This window comes from Salmo salar, chromosome 01 (assembly GCF_965601325.2).
Source record: "Salmo salar chromosome 01, fSalSal1, whole genome shotgun sequence".
Lineage (NCBI taxonomy): Eukaryota > Metazoa > Chordata > Actinopteri > Salmoniformes > Salmonidae > Salmo > Salmo salar.
The window spans coordinates 45034607-45055303 of record NC_138291.1 but is presented as its reverse complement, the minus strand read 5'-3'; the positions used below and the strand labels follow the sequence as shown (position 1 = coordinate 45055303).

Genomic DNA, 20697 nt, shown 5'->3' with positions numbered 1-20697 from the left:
GGTGCTTCAACAAAGTACTGAGTAAAGGGTCTGAATACTTATTTTAATGTATTTTTACGTTTTTTTTTATTTTATGAATTTATAAAAACCTGTTTTTGCTTTGTCATTATGGGGTATTGTGTGTAGATTGAGCGGAGAAAAATGTAATACATTTTAGAATAAGGCTGTAACGTAACAATGTGTAATAAGTCAAGGGATCTGAATACCGTACTTTCCGAATGCACTGTAATATACTCATGTTATTTTTTTGCATTTGTTTGTTTGCATTAGAGAAGGAGGGAGTGAGAAACTTCCTCAGAGGTCTAACCTGTCTCTATTTTCCAGGTACTCTGATCAGACTATGGTGCAGCATAGCTCATAAAGCATTATAAATGTGCTTGTAATGCATCATGAATGGAAATACATGACTTGTCTCTGTATCCCAGGTACTCTGGTCAGACTTAAAGGAGGTATCCTGACCATGGCTTTCCTTGACTTCCTCGGGGCGGTCCTCCCCCCTTCCTACGAGCCGTGGTCGGAGCCCAACCCTCCGGACGAGGAGAAGGAGAAGGCGAGGAGGCGCAGGCCGGCCTCTCCACCCCCCACCCAGGAGGGTCAGGACAGCCAGTATGCTGTGGTGTGTTCAGAGAAACAGGCCAAGGTGGTGGGCCTACCCTCCCAGTCCTGCTTCTTCAAACACAACATCACAGAGGGCTCCTTTGTGCTGAGAGCTAACGTGGTGCAGATGACTGCTGGACTCTGCCTCGCCTGCTTCTGTGCTAATGGACACATCATGGCTTTGAGGTACTCTTAAAGGCCCAGTCTGTAGTACTGTACAGTGGGGGAAAAAAGTATTTGATCCCCTGCTGATTTTGTACGTTTGCCCACTGACAAAGAAAGGATCAGTCTATAATTTTAATGGTAGGTTTATTTCAACAGTGAGAGACAGAATAACAACAAAAATATCCAGAAAAACGCATGTCAGAAATGTTATAAATTCATTTGCATTCTAATGAGGGAAATAAGTATCTGACCCCCTCTCAATCAGAAAGATTTCTGGATCCCAGGTGTCTTTTATACAGGTAACGAGCTGAGATTAGGAGCACACTCTTAAAGGGAGTGCTCCTAACCGCAGCTTGTTACCTGTAAAAAAGACACCTGTCCACAGAAGCAATCAATCGATCAGATTCCAAACTCTCCACCATGGCCAAGACCAAAGGGCTCTCCAAGGATGTCAGGGACAAGATTGTAGACCTACACAAGGCTGAAATGGGCTAGCAGACCATCGCCAAGCAGCTTGGTGAGAAGGTGACAACATTTGGTGCGATTATTCGCAAATGGAAGAAACACAAAAGAACTGTCAATCTCCCTCGGCCTGGGGCTCCATGCAAGATCTCACCTCGTGGAGTTGCAATGATCATGAGAACGGTGAGGAATCAGCCCAGAACTACACGGGAGGATCTTGTCAATGATCTCAAGGCAGCTGGGACCATAGTCACCAAGAAAACAATTGGTAACACACTACGCCGTAAAGGACTGAAATCCTGCAGCGCCCGCAAGGTCCCCCCTGCTCAAGAATACATATACATGCCCGTCTGAAGTTTGCCAATGAACATCTGAATTATTCAGAGGACAATTGGGGGAAAGTGTTGTGGTCAGATGAGACCAAAATGGAGCTCTTTGACATCAACTCAACTCGCCGTGTTTAGAGGAGGAGGAATGCTGCCTATGACCCCAAGAACACTATCTCCACCGTCAAACATGGAGGTGGAAACATTATGCTTTGGGGGTGTTTTTCTGCTAAGGGGACAGGACAACTTCACCGCATCAAAGGGACGATGGATGGGGCCATGTACCGTCAAATCTTGGGTGAGAACCTCCTTCCCTCAGTCAGGGCATTGAAAATGGGTCGTGGATGGGTATTCCAGCATGACAATGACCCAAAACACACGGCCAAGGCAACAAAGGAGTGGCTCAAGAAGAAGCACATTAAGGTCCTGGAGTGGCCTAGCCAGTCTCCAGACCTTAATCCCATAGAAAATCTGTGGAGGGAGCTGAAGGTTCAAGTTGCCAAACGTCAGCCTCGAAACCTTAATGACTTGGAGAAGATCTGCAAAGAGGAGTGGGACAAAATCCCTCCTGAGATGTGTGCAAACCTGGTGGCCAACTACAAGAAATGTCTGACCTCTGTGATTGCTAACAAGGGTTTTGCCACCAAGTACTAAGTCATGTTTTGCAGAGGGGTCAAATACTTATTTCCCTCATTAAAATGCAAATCATTTTATAACATTTTTGACATGCGTTTTTCTGGATTTTTTTGTTATTCTGTCTCTCGCTGTTGAAATAAACCTACTATTAAAATTATAGACTGATAATTTCTTTGTAAGTGGGCAAACGTACAAAATCAGCAGGGGATCAAATACTTTTTCCCCCCACTGTATGTACTCTGAGGTACTCTTACTGTAACACAGACCTCTGCTGTCTATGGCTGATTGTGGCAGATGTTGTATACTACAATGCCTACTTCAGTGCATTCATACTGTTTGTGTCTCTTGCTCAATCTTTGCCTCTCTCCCTGTCTTTCTCGCTCCTTCTCTCCCTTCCAGTCTACCCAGTCTCAGACCACTCCTGGATGTGAACTACCTTCCCCTGACAGACATGAGGATAGCCCGGACCTTCTGCTTCTCCAACCTGGGCCAGGCCATGTACCTCACCTCCCCCACCGAGATACAGAGAATCACATACAGCCAGGAGACCTGCGACAATCTACAGGTACGTGTGTGTGATTGACGGAGAGCTATCACGTTTTGTGTCTGTGGGTATGATTAAATACTGCTGTTCTCTTTGACACGTACTGTTACATCGGCATCTTCTCTAGGAAATGTTGGGAGAGTTGTTTACACCGATAGAGACACCTGAGGCTCCTAACAGAGGTTTCTTCAAGGGCCTGTTTGGGGGAGGAGCTCAGTCCCTGGATAGAGAAGACCTGTGTGAGTATCATCCCCACAGTACACCTCACCGTCAATATAAAACTGGCTTCTCATTTAACTGTGACTGACATTCTAGAGCATTTTGAGGGCACATCGGATTGATTTGGACATAGATTATCCCATACAATATGTTTGGCATGTGTTTATTAATGGCAGATTCTTATTGGACATAGAGCTAATGGCATTGCAATGATGAAGCCTGTTTTGTTGGCACACTGTTTTCTCTCCTTTTCTCCTCGACAGTTGGTGAGACGGCGGCTGGTAAGGCGTCTCGTAGCCTGGCGCAGCACATTCCTGGGCCCCAGGGCATGGAGGGCATGAAGGGGGCAGCCTCGGGAGTGGTGGGGGACCTGGCCCGTGCCCGGATAGCCCTGGATGAGAGGGGACAGAAACTGGGCGAGCTGGAGGACAGAACCGCAGCCATGATGGCCAGCGCTGACTCCTTCTCTAAACACGCTCATGATGTAGGGAATATCCACCTGGTCATCTGTGAGCTGCAAACCTGGTGTCAACTAGTATTTGTTCTCTTTCAAATACTTTGAGCGCTTGATTGATTCTGCCTGGAGTGCACGATGGACAGGGTTTTCACTTTCGAGAAACAATGAAGCTCAGCTAAAGTATTTGAAAGAAAAATGAATACTACCTGAACCCAGGTTTGATGAGAAGCCTGCCTTCTGTGACAGTGTTGTCAATATATATATTTTACCTTTTTTATTTTATGAGTCTCGTACTCTCATCCTCTTCCTTCTTTTTCTCTCTCAGATGATGCTGAAGTACAAAGATAAGAAGTGGTATCAGCTCTGATTGCAGCGAGAGGAGACAGTGGGCCTCAGTTGTCTGCTCGCACCATTTCATCTACAGGAGATGCAGCTCCTCCTCCTCTTCTTCATCTCTCTGCAGGAGGAAGAGTTATCTAACAGACTGATGCTTTCCTCCTAGCAGCACAATAAAACACTCTGCATTACCTCAGTCACCTGGTTACCAATGAGGAGGAGTAGACTAACAGACTTAGAAGGAACAGAGGAGGAAAGTTTATTCTGGATGTTTCTTTCTATGTCATCTGAAAGAGATTATTTCCTTAACACACCAGAAGAGCGGAGACTAAATGTATGGGGGCTTCTCCTGTGTTTTATCAGTCATGTTCTCAGCTGCTTTGTTGTCCATGAGGTAAGACAATTCTACTCAAAATGAGCACCGTTAGGTTGCCTGTGATTTACCTGTGCAGTGTCCAGGTGAGGTGATGTCTGCTCTTCAGTGTCAACCAATCGCAATGGCACCTCTAAGGGGAGTCTCCTGTGTGTGGAGGAAGCTCCATGGAAACCACAGTCAGTGGAGCCAGCTTTCTGCTCTTGAAGTCTCAATATCTATAGCAATGGTTATGAAAGGATGAATCAGCGATTGATTCACCCCCCTGTGTTTCGTCTCAAGTCCTTCCTTTTTTTCTACAGATTTGTGTTGTCTTTCATGCAAGTCTTTATTTGTCGTCTTTATTTGAGACCGTTTTTGTTTTTCAGGAGTCCATCCAAGCACTTAATTAACCACGAGTTTATTGACCAGTTTATTTACCATGTGTTCTTATCACACCACCAATATAACTTTTCTCCTACTTACAGTTGGCCTGGTTATACGTTATTATCACGGTTAGTTTTCCTATCAGGTTTGTTTTGAAGCAGGAAGTCAAGGGCCTGTTCCCATGTTTGTTTACTGAAAGGTAAAAGTTGAACTGGTTATCATGGAGAGTAAGTTATCAGCTGCTGTGTGTTCTGAGTGAAAATATTACAGGCTCTTACCGAACCCACTAGACAAAATGAAGTCTACATTAATATGACCAAAAGGTGATGGATTAGTATGTTGAAAACACTTTGCAGCTGATACGGTATATAGTTCTATCGTACTAATAGAGGTATGGCCATAGAATGTCAGTGCCAGCTTTGTATTTTTGTTCTGGGCTCTTGATTGGCTGAGAGCTAGAGTTGAGAGTAATGTACAACGGAATAGGGTGAAGTTGCCCCTAGATGCTGATCTTGGGTCAGTTTAGCATTTTCCTCACTAATGGTTAGGGGAGGGGATTCTAGCTGATCCTAAGTCTGTACCTAAGGGAAACCTAAAGGCCTACAACTCTTCCTCAACATACTAAACAATGTGGTAATATTGCAGTACTGTATACAGGTTGGATTACTCTCTGTGGCTTATCATTTGAAATAGTTTTTAATGTTTAGAAAAGAAAGCATGTCTGTTCCATCACAAGGATACAGACATAAGCCATCTGTCTTTTTGTATTCGTAGCGTCAGTAGAAGAAGTGACCAGGTGCCACTTGATGTGCGGTAAAACATTCATTGGTCATTATTCTCTGAATCAACCGCTATCTTAGACGACTCTCTTCCGCCTTTGCTTATCATGACGCGTATATGCTAGCCTCTACCTATGTATGTGTATATCTGTGTGTGTGTGTTTGCTTATCATGACGCGTATATGCTAGCCTCTACCTATGTATGTGTATATCTGTGTGTGTTTGTGAACGTACATATATTCAGATATGTGTATGGGCACATTTTTTTTTTTCCTTAATGGTGTTTTTCAGCTGGATTTGTTTTTTTTTTGCCCCGTGCAAGGAGATGCTCTCATTTGAGTTGAGGTAGATGTGTTTCTCTTATGTTCTTGATTTCCCAAATGATTTTCCAAATAAGAGACTACAGATTGTTTTCACCCCAGCCAAAAGCTGTAAATAAATGAGTAGTGCGACAAGACAACTGGAGACACATCTGATGGTGTTGGTTCGGGGGGTCTGTCCCAAATGGCACCCTATTCAAAAGTAGTGTACTACATAGGGAAAAGGGTGCCATTTGGGACACAGGTGGAGACAGGTCAGCAGCCATTTTATTTTCTGACACCAAAGAGTTGCTTAATTATACACTGTTGTCTTGTTTGTCCAAACTCCAACAGTCTGTCTGGATGTGACGACTCTATAGACCATACTGTTTGGAAAATGGTGGAACAGCTTCTCCTCGCTTGTCACTCCCGAACCTTGTAACTTGTCACATTACATCATGTACCTGGTGTGCAGAAGACCCAGGAAAAGTAGATTTTCATTTGACCGGATGTGTTATTTCTCGTACTACTGAGCTACATGTATTGTAAAGAGCTGTTGTGTGGTTTTGCACTGTTTCGTACCTTGAACCACTTGTTTGTTTTTGTTTATATTTTTTCTTGTTTATTTCTCTGAGGGACCAAAACATGATGGAAACGTTAACTGTGTCATTTCCCAGTAATATACAGCCTTGCTTCACTTTCAGATTTGTTTTCATTGCCAGTTAATGATGTTCAAATGGATTTATATATTTGAAAAAATATTATTTTAATTTCAATATATTCCATATTAATACTTTTAATATAATTTAAGAAGAATAGAATGGTGCATTTTAAGACGCCACATTTTTCTCCAAAACAATGGTTGTACATATTGCCCAATATTCAAACATGAAAATAAACATTTCTGGTGATCTATTAAATGTGTGCATCTCAGAATCCGCTAGATCCAGTTTGTGGAAGATTGTCTGAGGGTGATTTCTCTGGATGGGTTCTCAGTATATTTAAATCCACTAGAAGCCATTCAGTCAGGTCACAACATATTTGAGGTCCTTGTTGTTCTCTTGCACTTAGGAGGATGCATGAACTTTTCATGTTTACAGACTTGAAAGAACCATGTATTCCATACGGTCTATTGCAACCTATCTTGATTGACCACAAATTCATGAAGTTTCTCGTTATCAATGTTTGTTTTTCCTCTGGAGTGTGAAAGACTATTTATTTGCTCCTTTATCTGTGATCCTTGGGACATCCCTACCCTATTGAAGTTAACATTTTAAAATGGTAGGGTTTAGGGTAGGGATGTCCCAAAGATTCCAGATAGAAATAACCATATTTATTTGATGAGAGCCATGATTTGGTTTTCCTGTGTTCCCCATACTCCCTATTCTTACCTAGCAGATCTATTGCAACTGAAACAATACTGTACACAAACTGCAACCAGGAGAGGCCAAAAGGTTTCTCAACCAACCAACCGCCATACTCGTATGGGATAAAATAGCTGTGTAGTTACAATTTATTGTACAGTTTTATAAAGCTGCAATTTCACATGGATTGATGTCTGAGTCTGAATTCATCTGCTGCCACAAACAATATAGGAAGTATCTAGCTATGTAGATACGTGGCCAAAAGTATGTGGACACCCCTTCAAATTTCAGCCACCGAGACATGCAATCTCCATAGACAAACATTGGCAGTAGAATGGCCCGTACTGAAGAGCTCCGTGACTTTCAACGTGGCACCGTCATAGGATGGCACCTATCCAACAAGTCAGTTTGTCAAATTTCTGCACTGCTAGAGATGCCTTGCTCAACTGTAAGTACTGTTATTGTGAAGTGGAAACGTCTACGAGCAACAACGGCTCAGACGCAAAGTGGTAGACCACACAAGCTCACAGAATGGGACCACCGAATGCGGAAGCTCGTAAAAATCATCTGTCCTCGGTTGCAACACTCACTACCAAGTTCCAAACTGCCTCCGGAAGAAACATCAGCACAAGAACTGTTCGTCAAGAGCTTCATGAAATGTGTTTCCATGGCCAAGCAGCCGCACACGAGCTTAAGATCACCATGCACAATGCCAAGTGTCGGCTGGAGCGGTGTAAAGCTCACCGCCATTGGAGTCTGGAGCAGTGGAAACACTTTCTCTGGAGTTATGAATCACGCTTCCAACATCTGGCAGTCCGACGGATGAATCTGGGTTTGGCAGATGCCAGGAGAACGCTACCTGCCCCAATGCATAGTGCCAACTGTAAAGTTTGGAGAAGGAGGATTAATGGTCTGGGGCTGTTTATCATGGTTCGGGCTAGGCCCCTTAGTTCCAGTGAAGGGGAATCTTAACTCTACAGTATACAATTACATTCTAGACGATTCTGTGCTTCCAACTATGTGGCAACAGTTTGAGGAAGGCCCTTTACTGTTTCAACATGACAATATCCCCGTGCACAAAGCAAGGTCCATATAGAAATGGTTTGTTGAGATCTGTGTGGAAGAACTTGACTTGCCTGCACAGAGCCCTGACCTTAACCCCATCGAAAACCTTTGGGAGGACTTGGAACGCCGACTGCAATCCAGGCCTATTCGCCCAAAAGCATTGCCCGACCTCATTAATGCTCTTGTGGCTGAATGGAAGCAAGTCCCCCAGCAAAGTTTCAACATAGAGTGGAGAGTCTTCCTAGAAGAGTAGAGGTAGTTATAGCAGCAAAGGGGGAATCAACTCCATATTAATGCCCATTATTTTGGAATGAGATGTTTGATGAGCCACACACTTTTGGCCATGTAGTGTATTATTGTGTAATTGGAAAACAAATCCTACGAACCCATTTGTCTCAAGTTGTCTTTGTGGCTGTTAACTGATTGAAAATAAATGCCAAATATTTATGCAAGTTGGAATCAAATGTTAAATAACATGAAGGGTATAACTGTTGGGTCAAGTAAATCAAAACAAATTATAAGTTGATGGTTTCAATCAAGTGTGTCATCAGAGCAGGGCTGGAGCGAATGCCTGCACCCATATGCTCATTAAAAGTTCTGTGTTTTAAGGGAAGATAAAACGTCTCTTGACAGGAATCATAAATCAGGCGTGGTACAACTCATTAAAATATATATATATATATATATATATATATACATTTGTAGCCTACTGATTCACTTCACTCGGCAATTATTGCCTTAATTTTGTCTAACTGATCCCAAATTGCATACAATACTGCTAGGCTATGATTGACTTATTTTCAATCAGTCAACTACGGTGTGTCGGACAGGGGCCGCTAGAGTACAGATCATTCTCACTGGTCATAAAACAACACAGGCAGGCGCAAAGCGAATACGTTTTGATTGAATGGAACTTTGGATTCGAAAGCATACTAGACGGAAGAGAAAGTTCAATCGGGAGAGAGAGGATGCATTGAACCATGTGCTACAACAAATGTATTGGTATCTTTTGATAAGAAGCAGTGATAAATGAAAACCTTTTTATCTCACATTTAGGTTACGGTCTCGGATCCTCCTAAAGTTGAACTATATCGCGACTGCCTTTGGAAACTGCTGCAACGAAACGAACATAAGGTTGAGGAATGGAAACCGACTGAAATTCAGCCTGTGTAGGCCTACACCTATTGCACAATTCCTTTATTTGTCTTTTGAAACCTATTGTGTTTTGCTTGGATATCATGCCACGCTTTCTCGTTCTCGCCTGCTTGGATTGATTGGTAACCACATGCACCTGCTTGGTTGGATTTTTGGAACCTCCACAACATGTAGGCTTATGAAACATTTAGGCAAAAATGTTTATATTCTGAATCGTGAATGCACACGTCTTGGTCATTATTGTAACACTAGTTGCCTTGATTCCTTGGACCTTTCATAAGTGGAATCATCTTTGCATGAGCCTGGAACGTTGGACAACGGATGGCGATGACATAGCTGCCGCGGCATATGTAACGTCTCAAGGATACCGCGCGCCCCTGAAGTTTACGTTTTGGATATAATACTATTTCTAACAGCATATGCATGGCATATATTGCTTATCATATCGGATATCAAAATGATGCGCACCGGCCCCAGCTTTGTCTACGAGTGGCTACACACTATTCAGCTGCCTCAATACTTGGAGGCGTTTGTGGACAATGGATACGATGATCTAGAAGTTTGTAAACAAATTGGGGACCCCGATCTTGACGCCATAGGGGTACACGCGCAGCACCACCGACAAAAAGTACTCAACGCGGTGAAGAAGTTGAGAGAGGAGGACAAGAAAAAGGCTCCCGGTCTTTACTTCACCCTCGAGCCTTTGAACCCCTCTCCCCTTAGCCCCTTGTTAGGCACCAGCACCACGCTCATCACAGATTGCGAGAATGATTTCCAGTGGTCAAGGTCATGGACAGAATCCAATCAGGAGGAAGTTGGAAAATGGGGTCACCAAAGATGTCGCCAACAATCATCTTGTCCTACAAACCACAATCTAAGTTTAACTGATGATTGTAAAAAGCTGGTGACCAATCCCAAACTGAAGGTCTTGATCAGGGACAAACTTGTGAAAGATGGAGTCAACCTCAATGAGCCGCCATACACCTATAAGGTAGGCTCCTATTTGTCATTCATGATGTTGATTACTATAAGGATTTGTTCAGAGACTGTCACATACAATTACACACTCTTCCCTCTGGGCTTGCTGTGATGAATAGTATGGCCAATTTCTTTGATGGTGCTGTCTACCATCAATTCTGCTCATTCTTTCAGTCAGGATGACCTCTTTGAGGTCTGTGACAGGCAGTCAGAGGACTTAAATATGCATACATTTAGAAAATGTATTTACTCAGAAATGATTTTGGTCCTATAGGTCTGGCCCGACACCTGCTGAAGCAATCTTCCGTTGTCCGAGTGCATTTCATTTAAGTCCTACGGTAAAACGTTATTGCCATGGCTGGGGTAATAAGCTCATATCCTTCAGACTCTGGCAGCTGTCAATGTTACCTAACAGTGTTTTACTGTGGGTAGAACTAATGGCTTCCATTGTGGAGGAGTCTGCCTCCATAGAGAAATACAATGCCTTCAGACTTATTCCACATTTTGTTGTTACAGCCTGAATTTAAAATGGAATACATGTAGATTTTTTTGGGGTCACTGGCCTACACACAATAACCCAAAATGTAGAAGTGGAATTGTTTTTGAAATGTATACAAATGAATTACAAATGATAAACTGAAATGTCTTAAGTCAATAAGTATTCAACCCCTTTTGTTATATCAAGCCTAAATAAGTTCAGGAGTAACAATGCTTAACAAGCCACATAATAAGTAGCATGGACTCACGCTGTGTGCAATAATAGTGTTTAACATGATTTATGAATGACTACCTTCTCTGTAGCCCACACGTACAATTGTCTGTAAGGTCCCTCAGTCGAGCAGTGAATTTCAAACAGATACAACCACAAAGACCAGGGAGGTTTTCCAATGCTTCGCAAAGAAGGGCACCAATTGGTAGATGGGTAAAAAAATAAAATAGCAGACATTGAATATCCTTTTGAGCATGGTGAAGTTATTAATTACTCTTTGAATGGTGTATCAATACACCCAGTCACTACAAAGATACAGGAGTCCTTCCTAACTTGGTTGTCGGAGAGGAAGGATCCCGCTCAGGGATTTCACCATGAGGCCAATGGTGACTTTAAAACGGTTACTGAGTTTAATGGCTGTGATAGGAGAAAACAGTGGATGGATCAATATTGTAGTTGCTCCACAATCATAATGTAATTGACAGAGGGAAAAGGAAGCCTGTTCAGAATAAAAATATTTCAAAACATGCATCCTGTTTGCAATAAGGCACTAAAGTAAAACTGCAAAAAAAATATAATAGTGAGTGTGATTTCCTGGATCGGTGAGCCAGGCACGGCTGTCCAAAATGTCTCTTCTCCTCCAAAAAGTCGTATTGGAGCTGAGCTGTGTCACAACAGATTAAGAAGACATGCTTAGACTACAGTCTCGGGCAGCATTCTATAGAATGTCGAGAACACAGCGCATCAGCTACTTTGTGTTGGTTTCCTTTTTAATGTCTTTAGCTCCTCTCTGAAAAGATTACATTTGATTTAAAAAAATAAATATTTACTGTGGCTCAGAGTTTTCACATTGCAATCTGTGTTATGTAACATGTAATAACTCCTCCACACGCAAGTCAAATTAAACTCCTTCCAAATCTGACTTGGATCATCAGTATTTTCCAAACTAGAGTGCCACTGATAAGTGACTTGATTATTATCCATAGCATGAGTAGATGCGATGCATGCAGAACTGTGCAGAGCTCTCATGGCTGCTCTGCGTGCATTTTAAGACGATGTTGTGCTTTTGTGCTCCGATTCTCTCCTACATGCCCATAATGTTCCTGAAATATTCAGGGGCTACGAACTGCTAAGTGCAGAGAGGCACTTTGTGACTCACTACTGACCTTTTTGTATGGAAGCACAGGCAAACAGATTCAGGTTTATCTGACGGAAAATATACTGAACAAAAATATCGAAAAGCAACATGTAAAGTGTTGGTTCCATGAGCTGAAATGAAAGCTCCCAGAAATGTTCTATACGCACAAAAAGCTTATTTCTCAACTTTTGCACAAATTTGTTTACATCCCTGTTTGTGATAATTTCTCCTTTGCCATGATAATCCATCCAGGTGTGGCATATCAATAAACGGATTAAACGGCATGATCATTACACAGGTGCACTTTGTGCTGTGGACAATAAAAGGCCACTCTAAAATGTGCAGTTTCGTCACACAACACAATACCGCAATTGACATGCTGACTGCAGGAATGTCCACCTGAGCTGTTGCCAGAGAATTGAAAGTTAATTTCTCTACCATAAGCCATCTGAACGTTGTTTTAGAGAATTTGGCAGTATGTCCAACCGGCCTCACAACTGCAGACCACGTGTGACCAGATCAGGACCTCCACATCCCTTTTGTGGGGAATAACTCATTCTGATTGGCTGGGCCTGGCTCCCCAGTGGCTGGGCCTGGCTCCCCAGTGGGTAGGCCTATGCCCTCCCAGGTCCACCCATGTCTGCGTCGCACCTGCCCAGTCATGTTGAATCCATAGATTAGGGCCTAATGAATTTACTGAACTGTAACTCAGTAAAATTGTTGCATGTTGCGTTTTATACTTTTGTTCAATATAGTTATTTTTGGTCCTATAGTCGTTTCAAAGCAGCACAGACAATTTAGTTAGACTAATCATTGGCTGACCTGATCACTTCCGCAGAGGGTTTTATAACAATACATTAAAAGGGAGCGAACAGGAAAATAGTGGAGAAATGGAAGAGCCAGAGATGATAGGAACCAGAGGCTATGGCAAAAATATATTTTCCATGTCTGCCATAATCACAGCATCTGTGGGAATTTGATTATGATACCCTAATTGATAAGATTGAACAGTGGTGCGCTGCACAATGTTTGTTTTGACCTACAGTATTTACGTTGTTGATATAACCGTTAACTCTGGCATTGTTTGCTCTTACATATATCTGCTGATGTCAAACTGGCATTTGGAAAAGGACAGCCACAACCAGCGCTTGATCCATGGGCTGTTGATAAGCTTTTTGGAACCGAGTCCTTTCAGGTCAGCAGTTTTAATTCCATTAAGTTGGGAGGATGCAGCTATAGGCTACAGGCCAGTTAGAATGATTCATGCTTTCTACAACCGGAGGGGGAACCATAGAATCAGTCGAATTGTAGAATTAGAATCATTCTATGTAAGGGGCTGTGTTGGGGATAAAGGGATCAATCAGAACTGTTTTACCAGAGTAATAATACATGCGATTAGTGTTATAGTTATGCATGGTAATAGCGTTGTTATTACACAGTGAGAATGAATCTTATTACAAGCAGATCTGACCGCATTGTAAAGTAAATGCTGCTAGTTTGGACACTGTCCTAATTTGATCATTGAAAAAATGGGTCTGTATGCTGTAATTGCCTAAAACCTTGGCCTTGTTTCAATGTGTGTTCCATAGCTGCACGGCACGATCAATCCTAACTAACTGAGCCCTACAGTTTTTTGCCTGCCTGGCTGCGTTCCAAATGGCACCCTATTCCCTTTTCTAGTGCACAAATTTTGACCAACACGTCTGGGGGGGGGGAACAATTAATACAATTAGGCCCTCATAAACGACTTAACAACTGCCTGGGGCCTGGAATAGACATTGTGTCTCATAGAAAATGACAAGCATTAGAGGCTATTTAAAGTATAGCTGTAATCTATGTGCATATAATACGATTGCAGCCTCAGGCTCGACTTTCTCACAGTGAAGTTAATCTATGCTGGAATACTTAGCTACTGTAGGTATTTCTCTTTTACTATATTGACAAAGACGAGATTTAGAGAAATAAGAACTCATGAGTCATGAAATGTAGCTCGCACCGTTGAGGTTTTAGCAGAACTATATAATGTGGCCTAGTTGGTTAAGTCTGTTTTTAACTGATTTTATTCTTTGTTTCGGCTGGTGTTTTACAAGGATCCAACAAAGTACATCATGAGATTTCTCTGAATTCACGTAGAAAAATGTGCCTTCTTTCATTCTAATATGGTAAGTTTTGTCTGGTGGGACGTATTCCCCTTTCTCTCTGTCACAACAATGGGGCACATTACCCCAGAACCCCTCTGCTCCACTGGACTGGCAGTCTGACATTCTTAGAACAGAATGGCTAACAACAGTTCTACTACCAGAGAATTAGAATGAGTTCTATAACTTCTAAAGCCCTGCTCCGGAAGGGTTGGCCTGGTTTCCCCTTCGAGGTTCGCAGAACCAGCAGGCTCTTTTGGACAGTCTGGCCCAAGATAAAGCCAAGCTGAATAGGACCTCAAATGGACAAAGCTCTATAGAAACAGACAATGCCTTTGTTACAAAGAATACAGTATTAAATGGACTGTTTGTCTTTCATGCGTTTCTTAAAACAATTGACTACTTGGCTATACTGTGCTATATGTGAGAGTTGGGCGGTATCCAGATTTCCATAACTTCCTACTGTTCCTGCGCCATTCCAGGCTATACACTACCGTTCAAAAGTTTGGGGTCACTTAGAAATGTCCATACATAAACACAACATAATTGCAAAAGGGTTTTCTAATGATCAATTTAGCCTTTTAAAATTATAAACTTGGATTAGCTAACACAACGTGTCAATCCAATCCAAGATGGCATAGCAGTCAGACATCCTTTGTCCTCATCTTGTCGTGTCCCATGTATGTATGTATGTATGTCTTGGCATATCTTTTTATATTTTTTTTCTTCTAAAAACTCAACTTCAAAACACTCTCCTGCAACCCGCCTCACCAATTAAAAAATAAATAAAAAAGTATTATTTACCTCATCTGAAATCCACAACAGAAGCTAGCCAGAAGTTAGCCAGTTCACTAGCTAACGTTAGAATTCAGCTAACCACGGTTGGCGGTCATCAGCTATCCCTTAGCTCGAAAAGCTATCGGCAGATTTGTACAACGCGACTCAGACCAGAGCATACCGGACCTATTTTCTCTCCATATCCCCGGATTTCTACCGCAAGCTCTGGACATTTACACCTGGTTCTTGCAGCTAGCTAGCTGCTATCCGAGTGACTATTGGCAAATGTCGGTCACGGAGCTAACATCAATTATTCCGGAGCTAGCCAGCTGAAGAGTTCCATCAGCCACTCCTGGGCTACGATCACCTATCCGGACCCGTTTTACTGCCGATGCGGAGGTCCATCGGTCCTTCACGACTGGACTACCGACGTTATCTGCCTGAGGGAATTATCCAACTGGCCCCTCCGTCGCGACGTAACCTGAACGCGGCCAGCTAATCGTTAGCTGTCTTATCGGCTGCTATCTGAATAGGTCTATCGGCCAATTTTCTTGGGCCACTATAACTATTTTGCCAATTGGATTGGTCCCCTCTACCACATGGAACCCCACTAATCTACCGACGGAAACGCACGAGGTGGCTAATAACAGACCATCTTCTGCCAACTTGCTACCCATGGCCCGGCTAGCTGTCTGAATCGCCGTGACCGCAACCGACCTCACTACTCACTGGACCCCTTTGATCACTTGGCTAAGCATGCCTCTCCTTAATGTCAATATGCCTTGTCCATTGCTGTTCTGGTTAGTGTTTATTGGCTTATTTCACTGTAGAGCCTCTAGCCCTGCTCATTATACCTTATCCAACCTCTCAGTTCCACCACCCACACATGCGATGACATCACCTGCTTTCAGTGATGTTTCTAGAGACAATATCTCTCTCATCATCACTCAATGCCTAGGTTTACCTCCACTATATTCACATCCTACCATACCTTTGTCTGTATATTATACCTTGAAGCTATTTTATTGCCCCCCCAGAAACCTGCTCCTTTTACTCTCTGTTCCGGATGTCCTAGACGACCAATTCTCATAGCTTTTAGCCGTACCCTTATCCTACTCCTCTGGGGATGTAGAGGTGAATCCAGGCCCTGCAGTGCCTAGCTCCACTCCTATTCCCCAGGCGCTCTCTTTTGATGACCTTTGTAACCGTAATAGCCTTGGTTTCATGCATGTTAACATTAGAAGCCTCCTCCCTAAGTTTGTTTTATTCACTGATTTAGCACACTCTGCCAACCCGGATGTCCTAGCCGTGTCTGAATACTGGCTTAGGAAGACCACCCAAAACTCTGAAATCTCCATCCCTAACTACAACATTTTCAGACAAGATAAGGGGTGGTGTTGCAATCTACTGCAGAGAGAGCCTGCAGAGTTCTGTCCTACTATCCAGGTCTGTACCCAAACAATTTGAACTTCTTTTAAAAATCCACCTCTCTAAAAACAAGTCTCTCACCGTTGCCGCCTGCTATAGACCACCCTCTGCCCCCAGCTGTGCTCTGGACACCATATGTGAACTGATTGCCCCCTATCTTCAGAGCTCATGCTGCTAGGTGACCTAAACTGGGACATGCTTAACACCCCAGCCATCCTACAATCTAAGCTTGATGCCCTCAATCTCACACAAATTATCAATGAATCTACCAGGTACCACCCCAAAGCCATAAACACGGGCACCCTCATAGATATCATCCTAACCAACTTGCCCTCTAAATACACCTCTGCTGTTTTCAACCAAGATCTCAGCAATCACTGCCTCATTGCCTGCATCCGTAATGGGTCAGTGGTCAAATGACCTCCACTCATCACTGTCAAACGCTCCCTGAAACACTTCAGCGAGCAGGCCTTTCTAATCGACCTGGCCCGGGTATCCTGGAAGGATATTGACCTCATCCCTTCAGTGGAGGATGCCTGGTTATTTTTTTTAAATGCCTTCCTCACCATCTTAAATAAGCATTCCCCATTCAAGAAATTTAGAACCAGGAACAGATATAGGTCTGGAGAGAACCAAGGGCTAACTGCCCTTAACCAACACAAAAACATCCCGTGGTGTTCTGCATTAGCATCGAACAGCCCCCGGGATATGCAATTTTTCAGGGAAGTTAGAAACCAATATACACATGCAGTTAGAAAAGCCAAGGCTAGCTTTTTCAAGCAGAAATTTGCTTCCTGAAACACAAACTCAAAGTTCTGGGACACTGTAAAGTCCTTGGAGAATAAGAGCACCTCCTCCCAGCTGCCCACTGCACTGAGGATAGGAAACTCTGTCACCACCGATAAATCCACAATAATTGAGAATTTTAATAAGCATTTTTCTACGGCTGGCCATGCTTTCCACCTGGCTACCCCTACCCCGGTCAACAGCACTGTACCCCCCCACAGCAACTCGCCCAAGCCTTCCCCATTTTTCCTTCTCCCAAATCCAGTCAGCTAATGTTCTGAAAGAACTGCAAAATCTGGACCCCTACAAATCAGCCGGGCTAGACAATCTGGACCCTTTCTTTCTAAAATGATCTGCCGAAATTGTTGCAACCCCTATTACTAGCCTGTTCAACCTTTCTTTCGTGTCGTCTGAGATTCCCAAAGATTGGAAAGCAGCTGCGATCATCCCCCTCTTCAAAGGGGGGGACATTCTTGACCCAAACTGCTACAGACCTATATCTATCCTACCCTGCCTCTCTAAAGTCTTCGAAAGCCAAGTCAACAAACAGATTACCGACCATTTCGAATCCCACCGCATCTTCTCCGCTATGCAATCTGGTTTCAGAGCTGGTCATGGGTGTACCTCAGCCACGCTCAAGGTCCTAAATGATATCTTAACTGCCATCAATAAGAAACTATACTGTGCAGCCGTATTCATTGACCTGGCCAAGGCTTTCGACTCTGTCAATCACCACATCCTCATGGGCAGACTCAACAGCATTGGTTTCTCAAATGATTGCCTCACCTGGTTCACCAACTACTTCTCTGATAGAGTTCAGTGGGTCAAATCGGAGGGCCTGTTGTCCGGGCCTCTGGTAGTCTCTATGGGAGTGCCACAGGGTTCAATTCTTGGGCCGACTCTTTTCTCTGTGTACATCAATGATGTCGCTCTTGCTGCTGGTGGTTCTCTGATCCACCTCTACGCAGACAACACCATTCTGTATACTTCTGGCCCTTCTTTGGGCACTGTATTAACTACCCTCCAGACGAGCTTCAATGCCATACAACTCTCATTCCGTGGCCTCCAACTGCTTTTAAATACAAGTCAAACTAAATGCATGCTCTTCAACCGATCGCTGCCTGCACCTGCCCGCCTGTTCAGCATCACTACTCTGGACAGTTCTGACTTAGAATATGTGGACAACTACAAATACCTAGGTGTCTGGTTAGACTGTAAACTCTCCTTCCAGACTCACATCAAACATCTCCAATCCAAAGTTAAATCTAGAATTGGCTTCCTATTTCGCAACAAAGCATCCTTCACTCATGCTGCCAAACACACCCTCGTAAAACTGACCATCCTACCAATCCTTGACTTCGGCGATGTCATTTACAAAATAGCCTCCAATACCCTACTCAATCAATTGGATGCCGTCTATCACAGTGCCATCCGTTTTGTCACCAAAGCCCCATATACTACACACCACTGCGACCTGTACGCTCTCGTTGGCTGGCCCTCGCTTCATACTCGTCGCCAATCCCACTGGCTCCAGGTCATCTACAAGACCCTGCTAGGTAAAGTTCCCCCTTATCTCAGCTCGCTGGTCACCATAGCAGCACCCACCTGTAGCACGCGCTCCAGCAGGTATGTCTCTGGTCACCCCCAAAGCCAATTCCCCCTTTGGCCGCCTCTCCTTCCAGTTCTCTGCTGCAAATGACTGGAACGAACTACAAAATCTCTAAAACTGGAAACACTTATCTCCTTCATTAGCTTTAAGCACCAGCTTTCAGAGCAGCTCACAGATTACTGCACCTGTACATAGCCCATCTATAATTTAGCCCAAACAACTACCTCTTCCCCTACTGTATTTATTTATTTATTTTGCTCCTTTGCACCCCATTATTTCTACTTTGCACTTTCTTCCACTGCAAATCTACCATTCCAGTGTTTTACTTGCTATATTGTATTTACTTCGCCACCATGGCCTTTTTTGCCTTTACCACCCTTATCTCACCTCATTTGCTCACTTTGTATATAGATTTATTTTTCTACTATATTATTGACTGTATGTTTGTTTTACTCCGTGTAACTTTGTTGTTGTTGTATGTGTCAAACTGCTTGCTTTATCTTGGCCAGGTCGCAATTGTAAATGAGAACTTGTTCTCAACTTGCCTACCTGGTTAAATAAAGGTGAAATAAAATAAATAAATAAAAACGTGCCATTGGAACACAGGAGTGATGGTTGCTGATAATGGGCCTATGTAGATATTCCATAAATCTGCTGTTTCCAGCTACAATAGTCATTTACAACATTAACAATGTCTACACTGTATTCCTGATCAATTTGATGTTATTTTAATGGACAAATTAGCTTTTCTTTCAAAAACAAGGACATTTCTAAGTGACCCCGGTATTGGTAAATGCAACATGCAATCATTTTAAAGATTTTACTGAGTTACAGTTCATAAGGAAATCCATCAATTGAAATACATTCACTATGCCCTAATCTATGGGTCTCACATGACTGGGAATACAGATATGCATCTGTTGGTTACAGATACCTTAAAGGTAGGGGCGGGGATCAGAAAATCAGTGAAGTTCCTTCCCTCTGTAAGTGATGTTTTGAATTACAGCGTATCTGTTTTAAAAGCCCAAGTACTTTAAGAACTGTACATTCATGTCTGCTTTAATCCTCTAGAGTGGTCGCCTGGTCAGTCTGTAACATTGCCTCACTACCCTGTGTAACAGTATAGCTTCCGTCCCTCGCCCCAACCTGGGCTTGAACCAGGGACCCTCTGCACACAACAACTGACACCCACCGACGCATCGTTACCCATCGCGCCACAAAAGCCACGGTCCTTGCAGAGCAAGGGGAACAACTACTTCAGGTCTCAGAGCGAGTGAAGTCACCCGATTTGAAACGCTATTAGCGCGCACCACCGCTAACTAACTAGCCATTTCACATCGGTTACACCCGCAGACACATCAGTGCAATAAATCTTGACCTTAATGGCCTTGCAGCACAGTGACTGACTGGTATTTAGTATCCCTAGTAGTACTTCACTATCCCTTTACTGATATTAACAGCTATAAGTAGACCTACTGTATATGATAAATACAAATTACATTAATGCATATTTCTGTCAGACTAGAGTACACTGAAGGTCAGGTCAACTATATAATGTAGGTCATAGTCAGTGCCCTATGGAAGTCAGATGAGGTTGTTCAATAGACTACTATCGCAGTCTAAATATAACTTAGCTCAGTCTTGTTAATTGCAATCCACTTTTCTGAATCAGTAGTGAACAATTTAGGGAATAGGGTGCCATTTGAAATGCAGTCTTTGTTTTCAATTAGTTGTATGCTCCTGCTGGCTGCTAAGTTTACCCATAGTTGGCAACCTAATGGCCACCAGCTGTTTATTCCCAAATAGCTATCCCCCTGTCTTCACATCCTCTCCTCCTATAGTTGAGGGTCATAGCCAGGCTGGTCCCAAGGAGCTAGACCCTCCCCTCTTCACATCCTCCTCTCCTTCTCTTATAGGTGAGGGGTCATAGCTAGTCACCCTCTTCACCTCCCTCTCTATAGTCTAGTCTCCAAGGCCCAGACTACAACCTA

At 43.2% G+C, this 20697-nt stretch overlaps 2 protein-coding genes across 8 annotated transcripts in view; both read left to right on the top strand.

Moving 5' to 3' along the window:
• Positions 1-6479, top strand: part of LOC106603443 (syntaxin-binding protein 5) — a 63322-nt gene extending 56843 nt beyond the window's left edge. For all 6 annotated transcript variants that reach the window (XM_082974776.1, XM_014197167.3, XM_014197140.3 and 3 more), the window contains 5 exons: positions 426-783; positions 2586-2751; positions 2858-2969; positions 3213-3433; positions 3732-6479. In XM_082974776.1, coding sequence (XP_082830902.1) covers positions 426-783; positions 2586-2751; positions 2858-2969; positions 3213-3433; positions 3732-3773 — 899 coding nt within the window. In that variant the 3' untranslated portion in view covers positions 3774-6479. The remainder of the gene's footprint in view (positions 1-425; positions 784-2585; positions 2752-2857; positions 2970-3212; positions 3434-3731) is intronic.
• Positions 6480-8863: 2384 nt separating this feature from the next.
• The window catches only part of LOC106603468 (SAM and SH3 domain-containing protein 1), a 90769-nt gene continuing 78935 nt past the window's right edge, over positions 8864-20697 (top strand). For both annotated transcript variants that reach the window (XM_014197193.3, XM_082974771.1), the window contains exon 1: positions 8864-10134. In XM_014197193.3, the coding sequence (XP_014052668.2) occupies positions 9601-10134 (534 nt within the window). In that variant the 5' untranslated portion in view covers positions 8864-9600. The remainder of the gene's footprint in view (positions 10135-20697) is intronic.